The 27,246-nt window shown below is 42.0% G+C and overlaps 2 protein-coding genes across 7 annotated transcripts in view; one reads left to right on the forward strand and one right to left on the reverse strand.

Moving 5' to 3' along the window:
- Positions 1 to 11,732, forward strand: part of rabep1 (rabaptin, RAB GTPase binding effector protein 1) — a 73,713-nt gene extending 61,981 nt beyond the window's left edge. For 4 of the 5 annotated variants that reach the window (XM_033046425.1, XM_033046421.1, XM_033046423.1 and 1 more), the window contains 3 exons: positions 3,551 to 3,649; positions 7,646 to 7,762; positions 9,437 to 11,732. In XM_033046425.1, the coding sequence (XP_032902316.1) occupies positions 3,551 to 3,649; positions 7,646 to 7,762; positions 9,437 to 9,538 (318 nt within the window). In that variant the 3' untranslated portion in view covers positions 9,539 to 11,732. The remainder of the gene's footprint in view (positions 1 to 3,550; positions 3,650 to 7,645; positions 7,763 to 9,436) is intronic. The other variant, XM_033046426.1, reaches the window with a different exon arrangement.
- Positions 11,733 to 12,747: 1,015 nt separating this feature from the next.
- On the reverse strand, positions 12,748 to 26,376 carry LOC116989194 (aurora kinase B-B-like). Of its 2 annotated transcripts, none has more exons than XM_033046428.1 (8): positions 26,295 to 26,376; positions 25,751 to 25,886; positions 21,797 to 21,857; positions 19,215 to 19,403; positions 18,265 to 18,403; positions 16,982 to 17,130; positions 13,711 to 13,885; positions 12,748 to 13,296 (listed from the first exon to the last, which is right to left on the reverse strand). In XM_033046428.1, exons 2-8 carry the CDS (start codon positions 25,785 to 25,787, stop codon positions 13,105 to 13,107), a joined length of 942 nt encoding a protein of 313 aa, XP_032902319.1. In that variant the 5' UTR covers positions 25,788 to 25,886; positions 26,295 to 26,376; the 3' UTR covers positions 12,748 to 13,104. The 2 variants fall into 2 exon arrangements, with proteins under 2 accessions (XP_032902319.1, XP_032902318.1); XM_033046427.1 differs by having other exon boundaries at positions 26,110 to 26,332.
- Between the last annotated feature and the right edge of the window lie 870 nt (positions 26,377 to 27,246).

Consider the following 27,246-nt stretch of genomic DNA (forward strand, 5'->3'; position numbering starts at 1 on the left):
CAGGGCCCGCGACTGGAGGATGCTGGCGAACATCGGCCGACAACTAGTTTTTCCACCTGAAATTGCTTCCACCAACCTCAGGCCAGACTTGGTGTTCTGGTCCCCTTCACAGAAGACTGCTTACATCATAGAGCTCACAGTTCCATGGGAGAACTCTGTTGAGGAGGCCTATGAGCGTAAGAAGCTGCGTTACGCAGAGCTTGCAGCAGAGGCAACGCAGCGTGGCTGGAACACCAAAGTCTATCCAGTTGAAGTGGGATGCAGAGGATTTGTTGCGTCATCTACCATCAGACTGCTGAAGGAGCTTGGAATCCACGGTCAGGCTCTGCGGAAGACCATAAGATCACTCTCAGAGGCGGCTGAAAGAAGCAGCCGGTGGATTTGGCTTAAGCGGAAAGACCCATGCTGGGCCCCAAGTATTTCAGGGTGAATCTTTGGGACGGTTTGACACGGGACACGCGCTGAGGGCTGATCATCCTGCAGCGGGCCGCCCTTGTGGAGGGTGTATAGTGTTAAAAGGCCGAAACACCCAGTGATGCAAGGGTACACTACTGATGATGTGTCCTGTGCCCAACTGTCCTGAAGGTTACCCAGGCCAAGATATACGTATCCACTCCCCCCCGCCCCCCCACCGATGTTGAGCGTCTACCACTCTCAACAATCAACGAATGTCGTGAAATGCTCCCCACCTATTGGCACAAGGGACTTCTTAACATCTTGTCCTGTGTATTTGATTCTATGCTTCATCTTTTGTTTTGATACTATCCCTGATTTCCCTTGTTATCCACGGATGCACTACCTTCCCTGATTTAATTTTTTGCCAAACTGGGATGAACAATTGTTGTAGTTCATCCATGCAGTCTTTAAATGCCTTCCATTGCATATCCACCGTCAACCCATTAATAATCAATCGCCAGTCTATCTTGGCTAATTCACGTCTCATACCCTCAAAGTTACCTTTCTTTAAGTTCAGGACCCTTGTTTCTGAATTAACGATGTCACTCTCCATCCTAATGAAGAACTCAACCATATTATGGTCACTCTTGCCCAAGGGGCCACGCACAACAAGACTGCTAACTAACCCTTCCTCATTACTCAATACCCAGTCTAGAATAGCCTGCTCTCTCGTTGGTTCCTCTACATGTTGGTTTAGAAAACTATCCCGCATACATTCCAAGAAATCCTCTTCCTCAGCACCCTTGCCACTTTGATTCACCCAATCTATATGTAGATTGAAGTCACCCATTATAACTGTTTTACCTTTGTTGCACGCATTTCTAATTTCCTGTTTGATGCCATCCCCAACTCCACTACTACTGTTAGGTGGCCTGTACACAACTCCCACTAGCGTTTTCTGCCCCTTAGTATTTCGCAGCTCTACCCATATCGATTCCACATCCTCAAAGCTAATGTCCTTCCTTTCTATTGCGTTAATCTGCTCTCTAACTAGCAACGCTACCCCACCTCCTTTCCCTTTCTGTCTATCCCTCCTGAATATTGAATATCCCTGGATGTTGAGCTCCCAGCCTTGGTCACCCTGGAGCCATGTCTCCGTGATCCCAACTATATCATAGTCGTTAATAGCTATCTGCACATTCAACTCATCCACCTTATTACGAATGCTCCTTGCATTGAGACACAAAGCCTTCAGGCTTGTTTTTACAACACTCTTACCCCTTATACTATTATGCTGAAAATTGGCCCTTTTTGATTTTTGCCCTGGATTTGCCGGCCTGCCACTTTTACTTTTCACCTTGCTACCTATTGCTTCTACCCTCATTTTACACCACTCTGTCTCTACGCTCACACATTTAAGAAACCCTTTCCCTTTAACTCCATCCTCCACTATCCCATTCGACACCCCAAACTGTTCACATTACCCCAAGTGTGCTCTCACAAGTCCTTGCACAATTTAAATACGACTTCCTTACTCTTGCATTTAAATCCTCTTGTAATAAAAGTGAACATAACATTGCAGTTCCTCGTCTCTCCTTAACATTTTGCTCAGATCACCTGCATGTTGGCCTGAAAAAGGTCTTGTGTACAAGCACACTTGGCTCCCCAAACATCACAACTACCCAATTTCACACTGTTTAACAATTAATCTGCTTTATTGTTGTGCACCAAAGGTGATAACCTGACATTTTTTCACATTATATTTTGTGTTCTCGCCTCCTCAATTTTCGAGACCGCATATACTTTATATTCATCCCAGCTAATTTAGTGTTGACAACAAACTTGGAAGTATGATGTTTTACCCCCCTCAGCAAACTTGCTAAATTAGATTGTGAAACATTTGGCCCAAGCCTGAAAGTACCCTACTTGTCACAGCCTAACCACCAAAGAATCATCTATTTATTCCCAATCTATGCTTTCTGTTCAATAGCAAGTTGTCAATTGATGTGGGGATATTTTACCCATTCTCTGTACTCAACCCTTAATCAACCACTTCTGCGGGACCTTCGGAAATATCATCTGAAAATATAAATAGACCACCTCCACTGTTTCTCCTTTTCTATACGACTAGTCGCATCCTTGCCGAATTCCAGCAAATGTTTCCACAAATCTATGCTGACTCTGCTTAGTCCTTTTGTTCTTTTCAAGCTGGTTTCTTGTTTACAGTATACATTTTTACAGTTTGCCATTTCAGATTCAGGCCAACAATTACTGTTTCCTCTCTTCCTATCACAAATAGTGGGCCATGTTTGTTATCCTCCAATCCACAGGAACCATTCTAGAATCTAAAAAACCTTGAAGATAACTACCAGAGCATCCACTGTCTCTAAAGTTTATCTTTCAAAGCTCTGATGATGTTCCGATCATTAGGTTTTATCAGCTATTAAGATTTTTTTTTTGACTAATATTAAATACCAAATTGCTCATTCTTACTAGACCCTTCGTTCTGCAGTATATCTGGCAAGTCTGTGTGTTGACATTCCACCACAAAGCACTGTCTTCTATCAGTAAACCAGTTCTGAATCCTTATGACCAAGTCACTTTTAAACCAATACATCTTAATCTTCTGGTTCAGACTACCTTGCGGGACTTTATCAAATGTTGAGTTATAACAGGTTCAATTTGCATTTTTTTTAAAGACCACAATTGTCTGCCCAGATTATACCTTTCAATGTATTCTCCAGTCAACCCCAGCTAACTAGTAAAGCATCTGCAGTGACTTCTCCCAACCTGTGATTTATTCCATCTAGATGCCACCTGCAAGATCCTGCCATCTTTCATCCTCGGCTTCCGCTCCTTCCCCATGTCACATCCTGACGTAGAAATATATCACTGTTGCCTCATTGTGGAGGTTGGATCAAAACGATGGAACTGCCTGCCAGTAATATGAATACACACACATGGGATTCAAAGATTCAAGGAGGCAGCTTAGGGTGGTCACCGCTCCCCAATTCCTCCTCTCCCAAATCCCATGAGTATAAATAAAATACTTATTTTCTCTCACTTGTTCACAAGCTCTTTAATAATTAAATGTACAGGTGGAAATTTGCACAGAATCTTCTGAGCTCCACTGTAAAAATGTATTTGTTTCCAGTTGGAAGCCAGATTGCAAGAGAAGTCCAAACAACTGGAAGAACTTGAAGAAGTGAGGAACAAGTTAGAAGAACAAGTGAAGAAGGAGGGGTCTGCTAAGGTGAGTTTGGAAAATCCCAAGGGGGTTTAAAGTTGGAAATTATCTACCAGTGCTCTCCGTAGGATACAATTCTTCCAAGGTTGCCACATGATAGATACAGTAGGTTTTTTCAAGGAGGATTTATGTTTATTATTAGCCCAGATTACATTGGCCTAAATACTCCACCTGCCTACATTGTGTCATGATGTTTTAGCTGGAACTAATTATCTATTTAGTTTACCAGCCAGCTGAACCATAAATCTGGCACAATTGGAAACTTCTGGATCCGTTTCTACAATTCTACTGCAATTAACTTAAAATATGTATTAGAGACACGAGAAACTGCAGATGCTGGAATCTTGTGTAGAACACCAAGGGCTTGAGTAACTCAGCGAATCGGGCAGTATCACTGTTGGACATCGATAGGTGATATTTTGGATCAGAATTCTTTGGATTGAAATATACCGATGCTGGAATCATTTCATTTTTGTCTAAGAACACAGTTTTAATGGCAGACATTCTGTGTTTACCTCGGGGTTGTGGGGCAATTTAGAGACCATTTTTTTGGAAGAGTTGATAAACTAGATCCCACCTGCCCCTCGCGCTAGTAATCTGCGGCACCACTCGAAGAGAAAGGATGTTTTTGCAGTGTCCTGGCAAAATAGTTTGCACTTTATATGGGAATAAAATTGAACTTCCACATTCAGTTTTGTAATGACATTACTGTTTAATCTAATCCTTCATTTAATCTCCAGTATGGGAAAAGCAGTATTATTGTAAAATTATGATGGCCTCTGAGTGTCAGTGAATTATTTCCTACCAGTTCCTTCAGATGCTCTGCAGTGTGCTTGTGGAAGCAATGTAATTGGGAATATGATCAGTGTGGATCTTTTGCATGGAAACATATTTCAACAATATGACCGTGTTGTGCCAGGAAATACAGTTGCACAACACTTATTTTACACAGTGTTCTTCAACTGAAAATGGGTTTTTAGTTTCTGGTGTCAAATGAAATGATAAGCCATTTTCCGCACGGTTTCTTAACACACTTCCAGACGTGACATACTTTCTGGTTGTCCATGAACTACCATTGTTGAGCACTCTCAGCCACTGTGACCTTTAATGTCATGTTAGATACCAACTGGCCAGTGAATGATTTAACATCACCCTCAGGCACTACATTACCCCCTCTCTCCCATGGAAAAACTTTCTGTTGTGTCCTCTATGGTGAAGATCGTAAAGTGAAAAGCAAAAGTGAAAAACTGGATTGGAGAAACTCAACGGGTCAGGCAGTAGATGTGGAAGGAAATGGACAGAAGACATTTTGGTTTGGGACTCTTCTAGTACTATGCCCCAGTGTTATAATGTGATAGACCCATCCCCACCAGGACAGTACTGTGCAATGTTATCTGGTGATAGACCTGTCCCCACCAATACTATACCCCAGTATTATACAGTTACAGACCCATCTCCAACAGTGCTTTATCTGTGATACAGTGACAGACGGTGAAGATGGATCCTTTACAGTTTGCATATCAGCCCAACATCAGTGTCGATGATGCCCTCATTTACATGCTGCAGAGGGCGTACACACATCTGGACATCCCTGATGCATCTGTAAGGATTACATTCTTTGACTTCTCAAGCGCCTTTAACACAATTCAGCCCCGACTGCTAGGGGAGAAAATGGAGAAGATGAAGGTGGATCCATTACTGGTACTGTGGTGTTTGGATTACCTTTTCCTCAGACCACAGTACGTGCACCTACAGAACAATGTCTCAAGCACCATCCTGAGCAGCACGGGCTCCACAAGGAACTGTGCTGGCTCCATTCCTGTTCACCATCTACACAGTGGATTTCCAATACAACACCAACAGCTGCTTTTTGCAGAAATTTTCAGATGACACAGCTGTTGTCGGCCTCATCAAAGGGGGCAACGAGGAGGAGTATAGAGATACAATAAACAACTTTGTGGAGTGGAGTGCACACAATAACCTCCATCTCAACACCACAAAAACGAAGGAGATAGTTGTGGATTTCAGGAGGGGGAGGAGGAGGACTCAACCAACACCAATCACCATCAGGGGCACTGAGGTGGAGGTGGTCGCCAACCACAGGTACCTTGGTGTGCAGCTTTACAGTGAGCTGGACTGGAAGAGTCATATGGAGGCGGTGTACAGGAAGGGACAAAGTCGACTGTATTTCTTAAGGGGGCTAAGGTCATTCAACATCTGCCAACCCCTGCTGTGCAGTGTCTACCATTCAGTGGTGGCCAGTGCTCTGTTTTTTGCTGTGGCCTGTTGGGGAGATGGCGCCCGCATAGCAGACAAAAACAGACTGGACAAACTGATCAGGAAGGCCGGCTCAGTGGTCGGGGCTGAGCAACTAACGGTCCAGCAGGTGGCAGAGGCCAGAACTCTGAACAAACTGGGTTCAATAATGACCAACCCCACTCACCCACTCCACGCCCTGAAGGTGATCAAGAGCAGCACCTTCAGTCAGAGACTGATTGCACCAATGTGCAAAACTGAGAGATATAGGACGTCTTGTATACCAGCTACTATAAGGTTTTACAATGCACAAAAATAACTTTGCACTTTTTTAGTATTCATTCATTGTATTTTAACTTATTAAGTATGGAAGTTATCTGAGGAAATGTGTGGTGTTATGTCTGTCTTGAAGCTGTTGTGGCACTGTAATTTCCTGTAAAGGATTATTAAAGGATCTATCTAATCTAATCTAGACTTGTCCCTGCCAATGCTGTGGAATTTCAGGGATTATAGACAAGTTATGTGAATAAGGAAGGTAGAACATGTTGTAGGTCATGTGAGGTCATGGACTTTGGTAGAATTCAGTTTAACAGTGGTGTTTTTGTTTAAGCAATGAAAGATTGAAAGGTGTTGATGTTCAGAGGGAGCTGAGTATCTCAGTAACCAAACTGCTTAAAGGTAACAGACATGTACTGGGAGTAATTAGGAATGCACGTTATTTATAACAAGAGGATTTGTGAGCAAGAAAGACTGCAGTATACAGGACCCTGATGTGACTGCATCTGGCTATGTGGCTTCCTGTCTGTGATAGAGCTTGTGCAACAGTGATGTCTGGGATGTGATGTTCCACAGCAGAGATTATTAGGCAATACTTGCGTTTATAAGAAGGGTACAGGGGTTCATCTTACTAAAAAAACAGGACATTTTTACAAGGTAGATGTAGGAATAATGTTTCCTCCAACTGCGGCATATAGAGTCACCAGTCACAGTCTCAAAGTAAAAGATTGGCCATCACGGCTGAGATGAGGAGAAACATCTTTCGTCCTTAGGCAGTGAATCTTTGGAGTTATCCTCTAGAGGGCTATGGGACCCAGCGACTGAATACAATCAGAGACAGATTGATTTTTAGATATTTCCCCCAAAAATCCAATATTTAAAATATGATCCACAAATTAAAATCACAGACAGTCGTACAACACAGAAATAGCTCCTTTGGCCCAACTTGCCCATGTGGACCAAGATGTCCCATTTATGCTAGTCCTACCATGGCATGTTTGATCCATATCCCTCTGAACTTTTCCTATCCATGTACTTGTCCAAATGTCTTTTAAATGTTGTTATAGTACCTGCCGCAACGTTCCATATACCTACCATCTTCTGTGGAAAATGTTGCCCTTCAGGTTCCTATTAAATCTTTCCCTCTGAATGAGCATTCAGTTCTCAGGCAGAGAGAAAAGGAATAAAACTGCTCTGTGAAAATATTACACATGCTTCCTAATCCACTTGGTAAATAATGTTCATTATCTTGTATTATATAGAATGGTTTCATTGCTGTTGATTTGCTGCTTTTATTTGTGTTTATTTAATGTTAAATTGATTTGGCAATGAAAGAGTTACTGATACGATTCAATGTGTCTCTTAAGCTACAGATAGCCAAAGCTTACCAGCAAGTGTATCTCCAAAATACGTGATGCAATAATGCTTGAGGTCCAAAATTAAAACCCGGTCTTCTGTCTTGTGTTTCAGACCAATCTAGAACAGCTGGTGTACGAGGAGAAAAATAAAGGCCAGAGATTGCAAACTGAACTGGATGTCAGTGAACAAGTGCAGAGAGATTTTGTTAAACTCTCCCAAACTTTGCAGGTAAGGAATCAATTTTCATAACTAAGTGCGCAGTATGAATGTGCTAGGCTGCACTAACATTGCATGTTGTGTTAAACTGGTTCTGAAGACCGTATGAGATTTCTATAGCATTTAAGTTTACATTTTTAAGTGTGTTTACTTATTTGGTTTTAATATTGTCTGGATTAGAGGGTATTAGTGACAATGAAAGGTTGGATAAACTTGGATTAATATCTCTAGAACACCTGATAGAAGTATATAAAATGATGAGAGGCGTAGACAGAACGTTTTTCCCTGGGTGAAAATGTCAAAGACTAGAGAAGATAGTTTTAAGATGAGAGGGGCAAAGTTTACACGGGGTAGGTGCCTGGGACCCACTGCCAGGAGTGATGGTGGGGGCAGAAACGATAGTGGCCTTTTAGATAAGCATATGGATGTGCATACAATCGAAGGATATGGTTCATGTGCAGGCAAATTAGATTAGTTTACCTTGCCGTTATTTTTGGCACAGATATTGTGGCTTTTCCTGTAGTGTACTCTTCTATGTTCTACTGGTTACTCAGTGTGCCACAAAACCTGTTACATTCTCCTCTCCTGCCCAAAGTTCAATGTGGCAACTCATTTATGAGCAAGATAGTGCCAACTGATGGGTGCTTGCTTTACTTTGTGCTTTCTGACACAGGTCTTTTCTGCAAAGTTTCTGTTTGCATGTTCTTCGACTGCCAGTGCATTTGTTTGTAGGCTTTTCCACTGGTATCTTCACGGCCTTAAATTAATATTTCAAGTGGTTTGTCGCTCACTCTTTCCTAGAGCTCTATTTTACTTAGCTCCTATCCTGCCTTTTCTGTGAATGCATGCTGCTGCTTTTCTCCAAGGAACCACTTGATTCTTCTCTCCAGCTGAACAATTCAAAGATAAAAATGGTGTTTGGATGTTGCTGTTGGCTCAGCTTGTCCCACTAGCATGGGCGGAGGGATGCCTACAATTTCTTGTCAGTATTCCAGATCATTCATTATTTAGCAACCCTCACTGGAAGTGCTGATTCACAGTTGAATAATCTGTTCATATGAAGTGCAGTCATTAGGTGAGATACCATTCTATTTGATCCAGCAAAATCTCGTACTTTCACCGAAAGGTTTTTTTTTTAAAGCTGGGAGAGGGATGGTATTGGTCTATTATTGTAAAATCTACCAGGATACAGTCAAGAACTTTGTTTTGTGTACTAGCCAGGCAGATTATACTGTACATCAGGTAGTGCATAAGAGAAAATAAACAGTGAAGAACATATTGTTACAGCTATAGAGTAAGTACAGGTTAGAAAAGTGCGAGTGCAGCAATAAGGTAGATTGTAAGATCTGTGACACATCCTTAGCATATGAGAGTTCCATTCAAGAGGCAGGATATAGATCTTAATCATGCTTGTGAAATTCTAGCACAAATATACATCCAGGATTGAGCAGTTTCTCTCTCTGCCGCTACCATTACTAATGGTCTTGTGATATTACAAACTTGAAGCTGTTACCCCCCCCCCCCCCCCCCCCCCCCCACTCACTGATGCTAACTGGCGAGTTGGAGTTTGATGTCAGTAATCTGAGTCCTCTCATTGAAAGGCATCTATTGAAACACATGGCATGTTTTTAATGTGTAAATCATTAAAGTAATAACTGCAATGAATCCTGTGATTTCCCCCAAAAGGTGCAGTTGGAGCGGATTCGTCAGGCAGAGACCCTGGAGAATATTCGTGCGATCTTGAATGACACGAAACTGACAGATATTAACCAACTTCCAGAGACATGACATTAAACCTGGCGATTTCAAGGCTGCAACAGTTTTTACTAGACCAGACATTTGTCTTTGTAGAAACATTTTAATTCTTATTTAACTCTGAGGGAACAGAGTTCATGGATTAATAGTGTGCAGTAACTGAGGTGTAAATGTTTCTAGATTGACTTTGACTGCAGTTAGAGCTTCCCAACTCAAGTGAAATTCAAAAGGGGAACACTATTGAAATTTTAAATTTAAGATATAATGAGATCTCGAGTGTATGCTGTGCTTAAACTTTGAAAAAAAATCATTGATACAAGAATTCCCAGTCGGTGGAGTTGACACATCTAACCTCTTGCTCTGCTTTTAAAACCATTGTTTAATCCATTTGTACATGCACACTAAAACAGCATCATCCTCAATGTCTAGCTCACTCTTTCATTTTCAAAATTGTAAACATATTTGTTTAATTGGCCTGTTTTTTTTAATGGTACTGATGCTGGAATTTGGGAAATTTATGATCTTACTAATCCTTGCCACCATTATCCAGCTTCTGTTAAATCATTATTTATTGTACTTGCATCCCCTGCAAGTTTTGCATTGCTCTTGTGAGTCGTGAAGTGCATATAGAGTTACTCACTGCACCACAAGTTTAATTGAAAGGGACAGTTGAACAAAATCTATATAACTAATGTTCATTAACTAAAAAAAAGCAAGAAACAGTTGATCCACCTTTAAACTGAAGATAAAAGTTGATCCATATTAAAGCTAACTACAGTGGTCAGGTTTCCAAATAATGCATTTTGAACTGAACATTTAAAAAATTCATTATCACCAATTAAAACAAAAATTAGTATTGGAATCAGTTGGTTATGTTCTTCATATTGTTGGTGTCTAAACGTATGAAGCTGTTTCCGAATGGGATGACTAATAATAAAATCTCTCTTGCCTTTTCGTAACTGCCTTTTGAAGAATGGAACTTGGAGATGTGGAGTATTCATTTGAGAAATGTTGGACTACCTTGAAGATTACATAAAGTCATTGTCCTCACACACATATCAATTTTCCAAGCACATTTCTTTTATCATTTGACATTTATTAGCAATTATTTGAATATTACCCAAGATTCCCTACACTTGGTCACTGGTTGCCTTGGTCTGTGGATTAGTTTTGTTCCCAGAACATTTAGTTTAAACTCAGCACAATGAGAAGTTACTGAACTATTTCCTTTAGCACTGTGCAGCATTTGGAGACTTGGTGGCTTTTTGCCACTAGCAGGAAAAAGCTGTTTGAAACATGGTGCAGAGGTTGTTGTGTTTGGCTTAGACATTCTAGAATTGCAATCTGTTGAAGACTCTGACAGTAAGCAAATAGCAGTGTATGCCAGCACAGTCATTGCAGTGAGGTAAGGTTGCACATAATTCCATTAAATCATGTTGAGAGGTTTGGATTAAGGGAACAATAGATCAGCCAATTAAATGGTTTGCAATTTCAGACATTTTGAAAACTCATTTTATTTCTACCAAAATATTTGTAGATGAACATTTAAGAAAATAATTATGCATTGTTTTAACATGTATCCATGAACTTTTCATTTAAGCCTCTTAAAACAGCAAATTTACCATAAATTTAGATTCCTTACTCTGTGTCCCTCAGCACTTGCTTTAAATAGTAAACTAGTACAGTATTATAAAATTGGATGCCTCGGGCACTCCCATTTGAACCCTGATCTAAATATGGTATGTATGACCTGACTGGCCAATTGAACCAGAAGATATTGTCTGCAGTTTTAAAATTATATGTATATATAGTTCCTCTTATCAGAATTGACTTTAAAGCATTGATCAGTTGTGGCTGATTAAGCAACATGAAATCCTGGCAGTAATAAAGTACAGTGCAAAAGTGCAGAGGGAAAAAGGTGATATGTTTCCATATTCCTTTGTCCATTGTTGGGACTATCATGTGCCGTTTCCCTAGATCATAGCATGTCTGTATTTATTTAGTCCAGTGGTGTAACCACGTTTTAACTGCCTACGCCTCCTAATGCAAAGCTTCTCAGACACTTTGATACAAGAGCCACGTCTTACTGACACAAGTTATCGGTGTCTTCAAATGTGGATGTACAATTCTGCTGTTTACAGACTTAAAATGTAATCAATTTAACTATACTGAAGGTGTCTTTATGAAGAAAGTGTTTAAATAAAATAAAAGCTGCTGGAGTAAACGTGATATTATTCTGATACATGAAACATTTTAACTTCAGACCTTTCTTTGACATACTTGCACGTAGTAACTTTGGAAAAATCAATCACCTAGCTTACATCTCCTGAGCATGAACTTCTGCCACCTCACACGAATTACAGGTTTGGCTATGAAGAAATGTCCTGATCTGGAACATCTGTTTGTTTCCTTCCATGGATTCTGTTTGACCTACTAGGTTCCTTCAGCATTTTTTTTTTTAGAAGATCCAGTTTCAACTGAGTACTGTGATCTAGGTCAGAGGTATCATTGGATTCTTGGTGCTGCTTTCCTTGTGCAAACTACAAGTTAAATTCTGCTTTTTAAATTTGGGTTTTCACAAATATTGGAGGGGGAAAAAAACAATATACTTTGGCCTATTTTTGTAATAAATTAAATGTCGATATACAGCTGAGATAAATAGAAACATAGAAATTAGGTGCAGGAGTAGGCCATTCGGCCCTGCACCGCCATTCAATATGATCATGGCTGATCATCCAACTCAGTATCCCGTACCTGCCTTCTCTCCATATCCCCTTAGCCACAAGGGCCACATCTAACTCCCTCTTAAATATAGCCAATGAACTGGCCTCGACTACCCTCTGTGGCAGAGTTCCAGAGATTCACCACTCTGTGTGAAGAAAGTTCTTCTCATCTCGGTTTAGACATCAAATTGCAGAATACACTCCAGCCAAGGCTACAAAGAGTTCAAGGTTCAAACCAGCTGAAGAGTTTGTTGTTATGCTTTGATATTTGACATGCAAATGTTAACAGCCCAATTTTCACATGTATTTAAACTGACTGTAAACAAATGTCACTGGAGGAATAGTTAAAAGACCTTCTCTGCTATTTCACAAGCCACACAGGTCAATATTTCAGAACCCAACTCTTAAAATTAGGCTTCTGAATAGGCTCCTTTGTAGGGGGATAATAGATGTAGAATCAATTTCCTTAGGCCATTAAAGTGTAAATACTCAAATTCTTCAAAATGGTAAATGCTAAAGGTTTTAGAATTCAACAGATTTATTTGCAAATCAATGCAAAAACTTTAAAAAAGCATAATTTTCATTGCTTTAGCTACATACAGTCAACTCCAGGTAGTTCTGAATTACTGTTTAAGGGTTATGATACAGGCATGTAGTTTAAACAAAATGCAGATGCAGGTCACTAATACTTAAGCAAGTGGAAAAACTGGGTAGAAAACATGACTTACATTACATATTTGCTGACAAATCTAAATATCAGTGTATATAGTTCAAACAATGACTAAAACATGCAGGAAGACTGGTTCAGATGGAGGAAAAGCATATAATTTACAAAGTTCACGTTCAATATACATTTAAAGTACAAGTCGGTTATCCTCAGGACCTCTGTAGTTGTAAATTTTCACTGGTGGTACATTCTGGTGGAAGAAGTCTGCAGGCATTAGATTTCACCCATGGATGTTCCATCACACCCTTGAGGGGAAGTCTCAGTATTGGATTATGGCGAAGTAATTGGCCGATTAGACTCTTTGCACCTTCTGACATGCTCGGTTGAAACTGGACTTCAACCTATAAATTTCAATATTGAACATTTTCAGTTATCATGCATGAATAATTATAGACTGCAGATACTGGAAATTTGGATACAAATACAAAGCTAGAAACATTCAGCAAGTCGTGTAACATTTGTGGAAAGAGAAACTACAAATTGAAGACTCGAGAATAATTTAAATGCTGTCTGGCCTGCAATGTGTTTCCAGCATTTGCTATTTATATTAGAATACATTTATTATATGTTGAAATACCAACTTGGTCTTATTAATAGCATCCAAGTATTAGCTATCCCTTTACAATTTCAACCACAATAGGTCGAGGACAGATTGCCAGTGCTCCAGACATATTACCGACATAGGCATGCCTGTAAGTAGCCTGCAAGGCATAGATGACTGACTTTTCTCAACAATTTTATGTATAACATCTCACCTTACAGATCTTTCTATATGTATCCTGATGAGATGAAGATTCAAATGGAGGATGACCTACAAGGAACTCATAACACAGAATGCCCAAAGACCACAAGTCCACTCGCTCATCATGCATCCGTCCTTCAACCATCTCTGGAGGCAGGTAATCCAAAGTCCCACAGAACGTCTTTCTTCTGTAATGATTTAATTTGACGTATCATGTTATGGTAAACTAATATCAAGCCCAACACAGCATTGTGACAATTTCTTCTCCCTCCACAAAGTAAGGGAGGTATCATCAGCAAGGCCAAATATCTTGTACACTGAAGTACAGTATGACTGATCTGCCCCATACCCACCATTTCACAAGTGGGAAGAACAGGCTTTGAAAAACAAGATACCAAGGGATTTGAGGAAAGTTTGAGATGGATAGGAAATAACAGTGGACCAAAATGTTGATTACAATTCAGAAAACATGCAAAGCAGAAGGCCACAGAATGAGTGGAAAAAAGTTCTGGAAGGAATTAAACAGAAGGATGAAGGTTACTCTTTTGGAGAGAAGCTATTAGAGACCAAAGCACATGGATAATAGATGTAGTCCCCTACAACAGAGAATCCAATTATTGTAATGTACTGGAAAGGCTATACTTTGTAAAGATAAGGCAGGTGAGGGACTATTAAGCAACAGAAGCGAGTTTGGAGAAACTTCCACAGAGGTAGACTTGGAGGAGTACACATCCACTGTGCTCTCCTACATCAACTGCTGTGTGGAGACTGTCACAGTGGACAAGCAAATAAAGATGTTCCCAAACCGAAAACCCTGGATGAACAAGGAGGTTCAGAATCTGCTAAGGGCACGCAACAATGCCTTTAAATCCAGGGACACTTCTGCCTACAGTGCTGCCAGGTCGAACCTGAGCAAAGGTATAAAAAAAGCCAAAGACATCCACAGGCAAAGGGTGGAAGACCACTTCAATACCACGGACACCAGAAGCATGTGGCAGGGTGTCAGGGACATCACTGATTACAAGAGCAGCCCCGCCTGCCCCCAGTGATATCGCACTGGCCATTTCCTTCGCTCCATAGATGCTGCTGCACCCGCTGAGTTTCCCCAGCAATTTTGTGTACCTTAAACACCTTCTTTGCCCGCTTCGAAACTGGCAACACCACCAGGAGTGGAATAACCCTGGCCATGGCGGAGGGACAGGCCTTAACACTGAGCACTCAGGAGGTACAGTGCGCCCTGCGTAGGATCAATCCACGCAAGGCTGCAGGCCCAGATGGAGTCCAGGGAAGGGTACTAAAGGACTGTGCTGCACAGCTGGCGGAGGTATTCATGAGAATCTTTAATCTGTCTCTATTTCTGGCAACGCTCCTCGAGTGCCTGAAAACAGCTACCATAGTGTCGGTGCCGAAAAAGTCTAAAGTCACCAACCCGCCTGGTTGCCCTAACTCCAATACCAATGAAGTGCTTCGAAAGGCTGGTCCTCTCCCACATCAAATCCAGCACCCCTGCCTCACTGGATTCTCATCAATTTGCATACAGGGCAAATAGATCGACAGAGGATGCCATCTCTCTGGCTCTTCACACTGTCCTGACTCACCTGGATAGACAGGGCACGTACGTAAGGATGCTCTTCATTGACTATAGCTCTGCATTCAATACGGTCATCCCCACCAAGCTCACCACCAAACTCCTCCAGCTAGGCCTCAGCTCACCGATATGTGATTGGATCCTGAACTTTCTGACGGAGCGACCACAGGCAGTGAGACTGGGACCGCACCTGTCCTCCACTATCATCCTGAGCACCGGCACACCACAGGGCTGTGTACTAAGCCCCATGCTCTACTCCCTCTTCACTCACGACTGTGTTCCTGCATTCGACACCAACACCATTGTGAAGTTTGCAGACGACACAACAGTGATTGGGCTGATCACCAACGGTGATGAAACAAAATACAGAGCGGAGGTGCAGAACCTGGCGGACTGGTGCGCACGTAACAACTTGTCACTAAACACCTCCAAGACCAAGGAGCTGATTATTGACTTCAGGAGGTCCCATAATGGAGAATACGCCCCAATCTCAATCGACGGGGAAAGTGTGGAGAGAGTGCCCAGCTTTAAGTTTCTGAGCACTCACATTTCAGAGGACCTCACATGGTCCACCAACACCGCTGCGCTGGTCAAGAAGGACATTAAAAAAGACTGGTCTGCCCCAACAGCTGCTGACAACCTTCTACCGCTGCACCACAGAGAGCATATTAACGTATGGCATCTGTGGTATCTCAGCTGCACGGAGGCGGAGAGGAGAGCTCTTCAGCGCGTCGTCCACAGAGCGCAGAGGATTATTGGGACAGCTACCAGCCTTGGAGGACATCTACCACACACGGTGCCTCAGGAAGGCCGTCAGCATCCATAAAGACTCCCCATACCCTTTTAATGGACTGTTCGAACTACTTCCCTCCAGCAGACGTTACAAGGCCTTCTACGCCCGAACCTCCAGACTCAGAAACAGCTTCATTCCCAGAGCTATAGCGGCTCTGAACCGGCCCTGCTGAGTGCCCCCCATCCCCCATGGACTGTCTCCCTCGGATGGTCACGTCGCACAGTTTATTTATCTATATATCTATTTATTTATTTATTGACATCGGTTAGAAGCTGCATACCAAATCTCATTGCACTGATGTGCAATGACAACAAAATATATTATTATTATTATTATTATTAAGAGAAAAGATGCAGAATGATGTTGCTGCAAGTATTGCAGTTGACAAATGGGTGAAGTGTTACAAGTTTAACACAGTGCCAATCAAGGATTAGAGTCCATGCCACCTAGGGAAAATCTCCTAAGAAAAATAAACTTTCCATTTTACCATGATAGAACCAAATGTAAGTAAAACTCAGGAGTGAGAACGGGCAAGCTGAGCTCCTAAATCAATAATAAGGAATCGGTGGAGATGGTCACAAGCTAGCATTTGGAAACTTAGGTTTTCCCCATAATAAATCCCCTAATTTCTTCTCAATTGACAATTCAGTATTCTGAATGAGTATTCTCACTGGGAGATGGTAAATTCACCAGACAAGAGGGGCTCAGGCTCCAAACTAATATGTGAACTTTTACATTTCCAGTGGCCATTTTAAAGGATTTTTCTGACTATTATTACATACCCAGTTAATGTCCATTTAGAGGTAAAACAGTAATGGTTTTTGACTCAATAAAGCAAATATGGAAATAATTTGGGATTTATCATATTTTAAAAAAAAAAAGCACATGAGACTCGCCACAAACCTTGATGAAGGAGCATGGACAGACCAACCAAAGTCGGCTATTTTCAGCTCCCCGCGAAGACCCAGGAGCAGATTCTCTGGTTTGATGTCTCTATGAATTACCTTCTTTAAATGACAATATTGCAATGCATCTGCCAGCTCCAAAATGTACTGGAATAAAGGAAACAATGAGCATCACTTCACTGCCACCTGAAGGTAACTTGTGCAAAACAACTTTTTGAAAATGATAAACATGTTAAGAACACCACATAGACCAGGATAGGCAACACTCAAATATTCAGTCATCACATTGGAAATAACGGTGATTGAAGGAATGGATTGTGTACAAATATCAGAAGCAACGCGCGAAGGGTGTACATTGTGGCCATGGAGTATGACAATGCATGTGTCGAGACAAACTAGTTCCTCCAAGTCCCTTCCAAATGTCACAAACATAATTGATTCATCAACTAATTAGACTTTTGCACATTCAATTGAGCTTAATTATGAAGTTTAAATTCCAGCATTCCCGTGTTCTACTATGTGAATTGGTATTTTACCCAAAAATTAACAACTTAAGAAACTGAATTATTGGAATATTACAAATAAGAAACTTGAGTTTAAAGAATTCAATTACCGTATTTCCTGGCAATGAAGACTCACCCCCATTTTGAGTTGCTAAATTTTGAAAAAAGGCTGGTGGGAGATAGAATTTCTCATGCTCAAAAAAAATTAAAAAATAAAATAACAATTCAATATGCCCAAGGCTTTCAGAACTCCTCCATTCTGAATGGGTGGGGAGTGGAGGGTGACGGCAGGTGGAGAGATGGTGGGAAAACCGGGAGCACACCTGGACAAGTAGAATCAGTTGTGATCTTATTGAATGACAATAGACCCATTGGGTTCAGAGTTCCTTTCACAGCGTGTGGGGAGTCTGGCCCGGGTCAGCACGGGCAGGACCGTTGAGATGGAGGGGGTCAGGAATCATGCCAGCAACTCACTCACTCGCCGCGGCACTCCCCTCCCCCCCAGCGGTGCTGTCCTTTTACAGCCGCTTCCCATCAGCTGCCAGAAATGAGGGATAGCCAACTCAATCTTTCTTGGCTAACAACCTAACCTTCGGCCTCCTAGATGCAGGTAAATTTTCGTGCCTTATTTTTGGGTAAAAAATAGCATCTTCATTGCCGGGAAATACAGTAAGCATTGCCCTCCTGGATGAATTTCAGTTAATTCAGCTGTTCAAATACAACATCCAATGATGGTCAGTTAGTTTGCATAAATAAATGTTTATAGATTCCCACATACCGTGGCACTCCTCTGTTCACTGAAGCAGCCACATTTCTGCAGCGCTTTGTACAACTCTCCTCCAGGAGCATACTCCAACATTAGGTATATTTTTTTACGATCATGGAAATAGTTGTACAGCCGTAGGACATTTGGATGCCTGAAATTAAGGAAAAGCGCATTAAAGGTTGCTATTTAAAAACCACCAATCAACTCTGGCCTGTTTCAGGAGACACTCACTTGCCAGTTCGCCATCGATCAAATACAAATCCCCACTGTAAGCAATTTTTTTTTTTTTTTTTTTTTTTTAATATATTTTATTCAAATACAAATCCCCACTGTAAGCAATTTGACGGGTGATTTAAAAAAAAAAGAGAGTAACTCAGTGGATCAGGCCACATTTATGGAGACCAAGGATAGGTGATGTTTTGGGCCAGGACTGTTCTTCAGATGCAGGTAATAATTTTGGCTCAATTAACTTTGCCAGTTTTACAGGTTTTATCTTCAAAGGCAATGAAACATCCAGTGTACAGAAACTCAAAAACTAACAATTTATTTCCAGTTTTGGTACTACAATTCAAAAATACAAATAATTATTTTTCCAGATGTAGCTAGAACAAAAGGAGTCTCAAATTCACCAATGATGCCAAGACATTTTACTCTTCATTTGCAAATGCTTTCAAAAGTACATTTTGGAAATAATGTTCAAATCCTTAAATTTTAGGTTCAAACAAGTAAATCTGCTAATTCCATCCAGCAGAGGATGGAATTAGCAGATTTTGAATAATTATGAGGCATGGAATGGAACTGAGTGGGCAAATGGAGTTAATAGTTCACAATTAATTGCATGGCAAAATACAGCAGAGGGTCTGAACGCCAACTGCTAACCCAATATTTCCAAATCGCACTTGAGAAATCTGGATGTAAGGAAAGCCTAAAGATGGGAAGGGATTAAAAAAAAGACAATTTACTTGAGATGAGATTGAATTTCAATCTCTCTTCGGAGTTGATGTTCAACATTGTCGCTCTCAAGCTGGGACTTGAAAAGCACTTTCAGTGCCAGAATAAACCTTGATTCCCGATCACGAGCCAAGTACACATTCCCAAATTTTCCTTTCCCAAGAGGGCATCCGATGTCAAAGTTGTCAATACACCAATTTCTGAAAGTGAAAATATTTCTTGTAAATCCAAAATAAAAACTTACTGACTCAGATGATAAGAAAATACAATAAACGGAGGAAGAGATAAAAAAAAGAGGCATTTGCTTTAAATACATCGCATGATTGGGAATCTCAGAATGTGGGAACTTTCATCCCATTTTAATCTTTATTATGCAGTTGGATACTAGTACATAGGAGAAGTCCAGAAATGGCAACATATTCAGCACGACTCTGGAACTATAGGTAATGCCTGTACCTTCTAAGCATCTACATTACGGTTGAAGCCAGTGAGAATTCTGATCAGGTGCAACTTCACTTGCAAGTACGAATACATTCCAGAAACAATTTATTTGGATGCAAAAGGAATAAGCGTAGTCCACAAATACACACAAAAACTTAAAATGAAAAGAATATCCTATTCCTCTAACATTTTCTGCCAAACAGAAAACAGAGGAGATAGATCAGTTAAAGATGGCCCCAACTTTAACGGACCACCTTAATTTAACGCAGGGGCCTCGAAACTTTTCAGCACGAGGGCCACATTATATATTTTTGCGGGGCGGTAGGAAAAAATAAAGAAATGTCAGTTTTATAAATTTAATGAACTCAAAAAGGAACTTGCTGTAAGCAAAACAAATGGAAGAAATTCAAAACAAATAGTTGTAGCCATCAACCAAGATTAAACTTTAAAGTAAAGGGCGGTTGAATTTATTTATATACATATATACACACACACACACACACTTACCGGTTCCTCACTGAGAGGGTTTGTTGCAGCTAAACCCTGCCTTCCCAACACCCTGGCCCTCCTCTCTCTCCCCACCCACGGCAACTACATTCAAACCCGATGGAGGAAGCAGTGAGGCATCCTAACAGACAGTGACCAATGGAAGCGGGAGAAGCAGCCTTACCCGGGTTACTCTAAATATAAATGTTTAAAAGGCTCTGAAGACGATATCCAATCTAGACATTTCCTATTAATGGAGCGCACAAGTCATTCTGTAGTTAGGTGACCCTCAAGTGGAAGAAGAAAGTGAGCGTGAATGCGCATCAGCAATTAACACTTCTATCCGGACTATTACATCGAGTGGCTGTGCGATCAGTTCAATGTATAGGCACAGCATTGTATGGGTTGATGCAAAATTGCTCAGCATGTGGTATATTCCACGGGGATTCGATTCCCATACGTGTTATTTTCAATCGACTTTTGATTTTAGTTTTTCTGCACCCAAATTCCCACATTAATATGTAGGGTAAAGACTAACAAACATCTTCGACAAACACTGCCTTGACACATTCATCTGCAACAACATCACCACTTATACACCAACCTACAATAAATGCATGTCCATATGATAGCTTTCAACAGGTTGCTCCAACATAATTTACCCTTTGGCCCAACAAATACAACGAGGTCATCGGTCCGTTCCCCTTTTTTCCCCACAGACAAAATGTAGGGGAAAATCTGCCTTTTGTAAAAAAATATCGGAGGGATTTTAAAAACAGCTGTGTTACAGTTGTACAAGATAATTGGGCGGCACAGTGACGCAGTCTTAATTTGCTGCCATATAGCGCTGAGTGCCGGGTTCTTTCCTGAATACGGGCGCTGTCTACGGAGTTTGTTCGTTCTCCCCGTGACCTGCATGGATTTTCTCTGGGAGCTCCGGTTTCCGCCCACACTACAAATACTTACAGGTTTGTATAGGAAGGAACTACATGTGCTGGTTATACACCGAAGATTTGTGGATTAATTGGGCTGGTATAATTGTCCCTAGTGTATGTGCGTGTGTGTAGGATAGTGTTAGTGGCGGTGGTGGGGGCGAACGAAGGGCCTGTTTCCGCGCTGTATCTCTAAAGTTTAGAGCGAACTAACGTGTAAGTTCCTGTGCTACGACAGAACCTGCTGTATAGCCCGTCGCACAGAATGTGTTAAGAGCTTGCTGCGGGCCGGATGTGGCCCGCGGGCCATAGCTTGGAGACCCCTAATTTAGCCTGCAGGCTACAGGAATTACACTGCAGCATTACTATTGAAATTGCTTCTATGAAACGGGTTGCGATGGTTGGCGGCAATAGGTATGTGCTGGAAAGGCAAGAATGACGGATCACCTGTGGTTTTGAAGAAGAAAGACACTGTGCAAAGCTTGATAGGTACATTGAAGAAAATAGGAGATGTATTCCAAATTGCAAGATCTCAGTAAACGACAAACTGCTGGAGTAACTCAGCGGGACAAGCAGCATCTCTGGAGAGAAGCAATGGGTTGAGACCCTTCTTCAGTTTGCAAGACCTCACGTCCTTTGGACAAACCAATTTACATAGCACTAATTCAACTACTTTCAGAAGTGCAGATCCAGCAGAGATCACACCCCAATACAAGATTAACTGTAATACTTACTTAACCACCACCTGCTGGATTTCAGGTGCTGTTGCTACGTTCTGATCTCCAGATCCCAAAGCTACAGAAAAATTGTAAAGCCATGCATCAGATTATTTTGTTCTTGTGTTCTATAAACAGTGTGCCAGATTGAGAAGTCTTTTTTTGTACCGAGTAATACGACAATGGAACACCCCATTCACTCCAGCTCATCCATGTCAACCAATGTAAACCACCTACTCAAGTTCCAGTTGCCACATTTTGTCCATATTTCTCTAAACCTTTACTATCCTTGTGCTTTCCCAAATGTATTTTAAAAATTGTTATTGTGCCTGGTCCAACTATTTCCTCTGGTAGCTTATCCATCTACTCACCACCCTCTGTCTCAAAAATTCTGCCCCTCAGATTCCAATTAAATCTTTCCTCTCTCACTTGAAACCTATCCCCTCTAATTCTTGACTCACTAACCACGGGAAAAAGACTGGGTGCATTCATCCTCCCTATGCCCCTCGTAGTTTTATAAACCTCAAAGATCAGCCCTCAACATCCTACATTCCAAGGTATGGATAAGAGTAGGATATGGGCATGAATGGTATGATGAGCAGAGTATGCAAGGCCATGGAAGCACAGATAGATATAGGGTGATTTCACGAAAGGTCACTGGAGCGTAGATCCGCACCCACGTGACCGAAAATTTTAACTGGGGGACAAGCGTCACTTCCAGTACATGTTAGTGAATGGGAAAACACGCACTTTCACACCCGTTAAAAACATCGAAAACGGCCAGGTTTTGAGCTGTAATTTACTGTACCAGTCGGGGTGACCGTGAGGCACAGCTACCTAAATTTACAGTAAAAAAAAAAAGATAGAAACTAAGGTAAATACAAGAGGGAGCTGAAGGGGCAAAATAAGCGGAAGTTGATAGCGGACATTTTTCGTGGAGATTTCTTTGGCTAATAATAAAATGTCCTGATTTTGTCAAATGAACAGCTGACAATTATACCATTCCTTAGCTTGCATCTGAGTAAAATTTATTTCAAGACGCATTTATGATTCACGGATATTTAAATGGTGAATGTAGCTTCAGAAGCGTGTTCATTTTGCATGTTAAAACCCACCTGAGAACAATGGGCGATTTTGCAATTTTAATGAAGGATTTCTAACTTTTAATACTTTTCATCTAACAAATGAATAAAGATAACAAAGCCAATAATGCCTTACTTTTAATGAAATGCAGCGAGCAAACGCGATAATTCCCGATATTTTGGATCTTTAAATCTCCATGAAAAATGTCCGCTATCAACTTCCGCTTATTTTGCCCCTTCAGCTCCCTCTTGTATTTACCTTAGTTTCTATCTTTTTTTTTTACTGTAAATTTAGGTAGCTGTGCCTCACGGTCACCCCGACTGGTACAGTAAATTACAGCTCAAAACCTGGCCGTTTTCGATGTTTTTAACGGGTGTGAAAGTGCGTGTTTTCCCATTCACTAACATGTACCGGAAGTGACGCTTGTCCCCCAGTTAAAACTTTCGGTCACGTGGGTGCGGATCTACGCTCCAGTGACCTTTCGTGAAATCACCCTATACAGGAGTCTGATGCGCCACATTTGAAGTATTGAGTTCAGTTTTTGTCACCCCACTCTTGGAAGAATGTCTATAAGATGGAAAGAGTGCAAGAAGACGAGGATGTTGCCAGCCCGGACCCAAGGGACTGAGCAATAAGGGGAGATTGTGCAAGCTAGGAGTTTGTTTCTTGGAGCACAGGAGTACAAAATCATGACTGGAATTTATTAATTGCACAGAATGCAGAATCATGTACCTAGGGTAAGGGAATCACAGTGCATGCTTAAGGTGTGAGGGGAAAGATTTCATTGAAACCCAAGGAGCAACTTTTTACATTCGGATGAGGTGGGTGGGGAGGAAGATATGAAATAAGCTGGCAGTGGAGGTAGTTGAGGTAGGTACAATAACATTTAAAAGACACTTGGACTTGGATAGGAAAGGTTTAGAGGGATGTGGCCAAATGCAGGTGAATGGGACTAGATTGGATGGGACATCTTGGCATGGATGAGTTGGGCTGAATGGCCTTCTTCCGTGCTGTATGACTTTATGACTTGGCTTCATCGGCCAAGATGTGGAATACAAGAACATGAAGATCACGGTATGACTATAAAACTTGGCTTCGGCCATAATTGGAGTACTATGTGCAATTCTGTTCTCGATATTATTGGAAGAACATGATGGAACTGAAGAGGGTGCAGCAGATATGCCAGGATGTGGATTGGGTTGAAATGTTTCAGTGATGAGATCCCGAGCTTTATCAGCTTTAATTGATGCGGGGGAGGAGGGGGGCGGGAAGAAGAAAGGAAGGGGAGGAGCCAGAAGGAGAGCTGGGAAGGGGAGGAGACAGCAAGGGCCAAAGATCTTATAGGGACCGCTATAGGATCTTTGGCAAGGGCTACCGGAAATTGGAGAAGTCAATGTTCAAGCTGCTGGGGGTAGAACATCGCCCCAGCGGCTTGAAAATTGACTTCTCCAATTTCCGGTAACCCTTGCTGTCTCCTCCCCTTCCCAGCTCTCCCTCAGCCCTCTGACTCCTCCTCTTCCTTTCTTCTTCCCACACCCCCACCCTCCGCTATAAGATCTTTGGTCTGAAGAAGGGTTTTGGCCCGAAACTTTGCCTATTTCCTTCGCTCCATAGATGCTGCGGCACCCGCTGAGTTTCTCCAGCACTTTTGTCTACCTTCCTCTTCCTTTCCAGCATCTGCGGTTCCTTCTTGAACATCAGCTTTAATTCACAATTCAGCTTTGTTGGGAATAATTGTACACTAAAATCAATTAATACTAGAACCAGGAATATAAAAACACTGCCCTAATAGCAACAAATCACTAATCTGGATGTGGTTCCGGCATTGAACCGTAGTTAAGAGTAACCATGCTATTTTTGAAAAAAACGGGGAAAAAAGTAGCTAAGAGAGTTATTCGTACAACATCAGTGGTAAGGAAACTCATGAAAATTATAATGAAAGAAAGAACAGAGAACCAGGAAGAGAAAAATAGAATGAACAGCACCCTTCTGCATGAATGAAAGAAAAATCACGTGACTAATTTTTCAAGGTACTTTGAAAATACAACAGGTAGAATAGATAGCAAGCAAAGTGGATGTTGGCGAGTTATAATTCCAGATGGCTTTTGATAAAAACACACACAGGTTGCTAAACAACTTTAGAGCACATGGAAGCGAGTAATAGAGTGATAGAGCGTGGAAACAGGCCCTTCAGCCCAACATGTCCCAGCTACCTAGATCCATCTGCCTGGGCTTGGTCCATATCCCTCCAAACCTGTCCTGTCCATGTACCTGCCTAACTGTTTCTTCAATGTTGGGATAGTCCTAGCCTCAATTACATCCTCTGGCAGCTTGTTCCATACACCCACCACCCTTTGTGTGAAAAAGTATTCCTATTAGATTTCTATTAAATATTCCATTTGGAATATTTTGGAGGACCAAGAAACCTAGAACCAAGAACCCCTTCACCTTAAACCTATGTCCTCTGGTTCTCAATTCACTCGACTCTGGGCAAGAGACTGAGCATCTACCCAATCCATTCCTCTCATAATTTTATACACCTCTATAAGATCACCCCTCATCCTCCTGCGCTCCAAGGAATAGAGTCCCATCCTACTCAACCTCTCCCAATAGCTCAGACCCTCTAGTCCTGGCAACATCCTCGTAAATCTTATCTGTACCCTTTCCAGCTGGACATCTTTTCTATGAGATATTATTGGCCAGATTATAATATAATTGGCTAGTATTGATTTCATTCAAACAAGGACCACGAGATTGTTGAGGATTTATATAGGCATGAAAAGCTGAAAAAACAAGGTTGAAAAAATGAGCCACAAAGGGCCCATGGCTTCTAATATCATCAGAACTCCCACACACTTTAGCATTCTCTCCCATGTTGACACTGCATACCTGTTGCCAGTGGTACGACAGTAGAGGCTTTGGACATGTTTCTCAAAGGCAATATGGAAGACGATGCAGAAATGCACGATCCGCTCAACTCTTTCTTCAAATACTTTGGACTACCCAACCTGATCGAAGTCCGTGTCTGTGGAAGGGAGGAGAGCGAGCTTAATGAAGTAGCTCCATAAGAACACCGATCCTAACGTCCACACATCACACCACCTCCCACTACCCTCCAGCCCCTTACTCACTGTCCCCCCCCGCCACCACCACCACTCCCCGACCCGCTCGCCAGTGCCTGCGCCCCACCCCATTCATCTCCCGGCTCCCAGCCCGCCTCCCCTCACAGTAAAGGCCCACTCCCTCACCTGAGTGAGGCCCGGTCCCTGCGGGTCGTGGTTCTCCTTGGAGGTCATTGATTCCGGGGCGAAGCGCCAAGCTCCGGGCTCGGCTCCTCTCCGCAGGTGGCGCACCTCGATACCCCGATGTATATATCGGTAACTCCCTCACCACTCCCTCCCTCCCTGTCTCTCTCTCTCTCTCTCTCTCTCACTTCTTCCACCGCTCGAGCTCCGACCGTTGCCCCGCTTCAGTTCAAACCCGGACAGCCGTCTCCTAATTGGCTCTCTACAAAGTCTAACAGCCGCCGCCATTGGCCAATTGTAACGGCACATCCGATTGGATAACCCGATCGTGTTGGCGATTGGCTCGTGTGTGTGCGTGTGCGACCAAGCCACCAATCAGCTGGCGCGCCTCGGGCTCCCGCGTCTCCATCAAAGATACGACAGGAGCTCCTCGAGTATCTTTGGTCTCTATTAACCGGGATAGTTAACATGTGCTGGAACAACTCGGTTGTTTCCACATTTCGTTCAATTCATCAAGATCATGGCGCATGTTCTACCATGGCTCAAAATTTCAGCTCGGTTTCCATTACTATTTACTACCTCGATAATCGAATGGTCCTTGTTTTGAATCAACTGGTTGTGAGCGAATTATATGATAATTTGGACAATATTACAATAATAATATTGTTGTTTGATGGCGTCAATCAGAGATGCTTCCTCCCACATCACAAGACAACATCTGTTCTTGACCATTCCCATTTCTCATCCACATGCACAGCAATGTTATCAGAAATCTAAGTTAATTTCCACTTGCACCTCTTGACTATTAAAGTGTCAGATTGCATTTGATAAGGTCCCACAGGAGATTAGTGGGCAAAATTAGGGCACATGGTATTGGGGGTAGAGTGCTGACATGGATAGAGAAGTGGTTGGCAGACAGGAAACAAAGAGTCGGGATTAAAGGGTCCCTTTCGGAATGGCAGGCAGTGACTAGTGGGGTACCGAAAGGCTCGGTGCAGGGACCGCAGCTATTTACAATATACATCAATGATTTGGATGAAGGGATTCAAAGTAACATTAGCAAATTTGCAGATGACACAAAATTGGGTGGCAGTGTGAACTGTGAGGAAAATGCTATGAGAATGCACGGTGACTTGGACA

Source organism: Amblyraja radiata, chromosome 28 (assembly GCF_010909765.2).
Source record: "Amblyraja radiata isolate CabotCenter1 chromosome 28, sAmbRad1.1.pri, whole genome shotgun sequence".
In the NCBI taxonomy this organism is placed as follows: Eukaryota; Metazoa; Chordata; class Chondrichthyes; order Rajiformes; family Rajidae; genus Amblyraja; species Amblyraja radiata.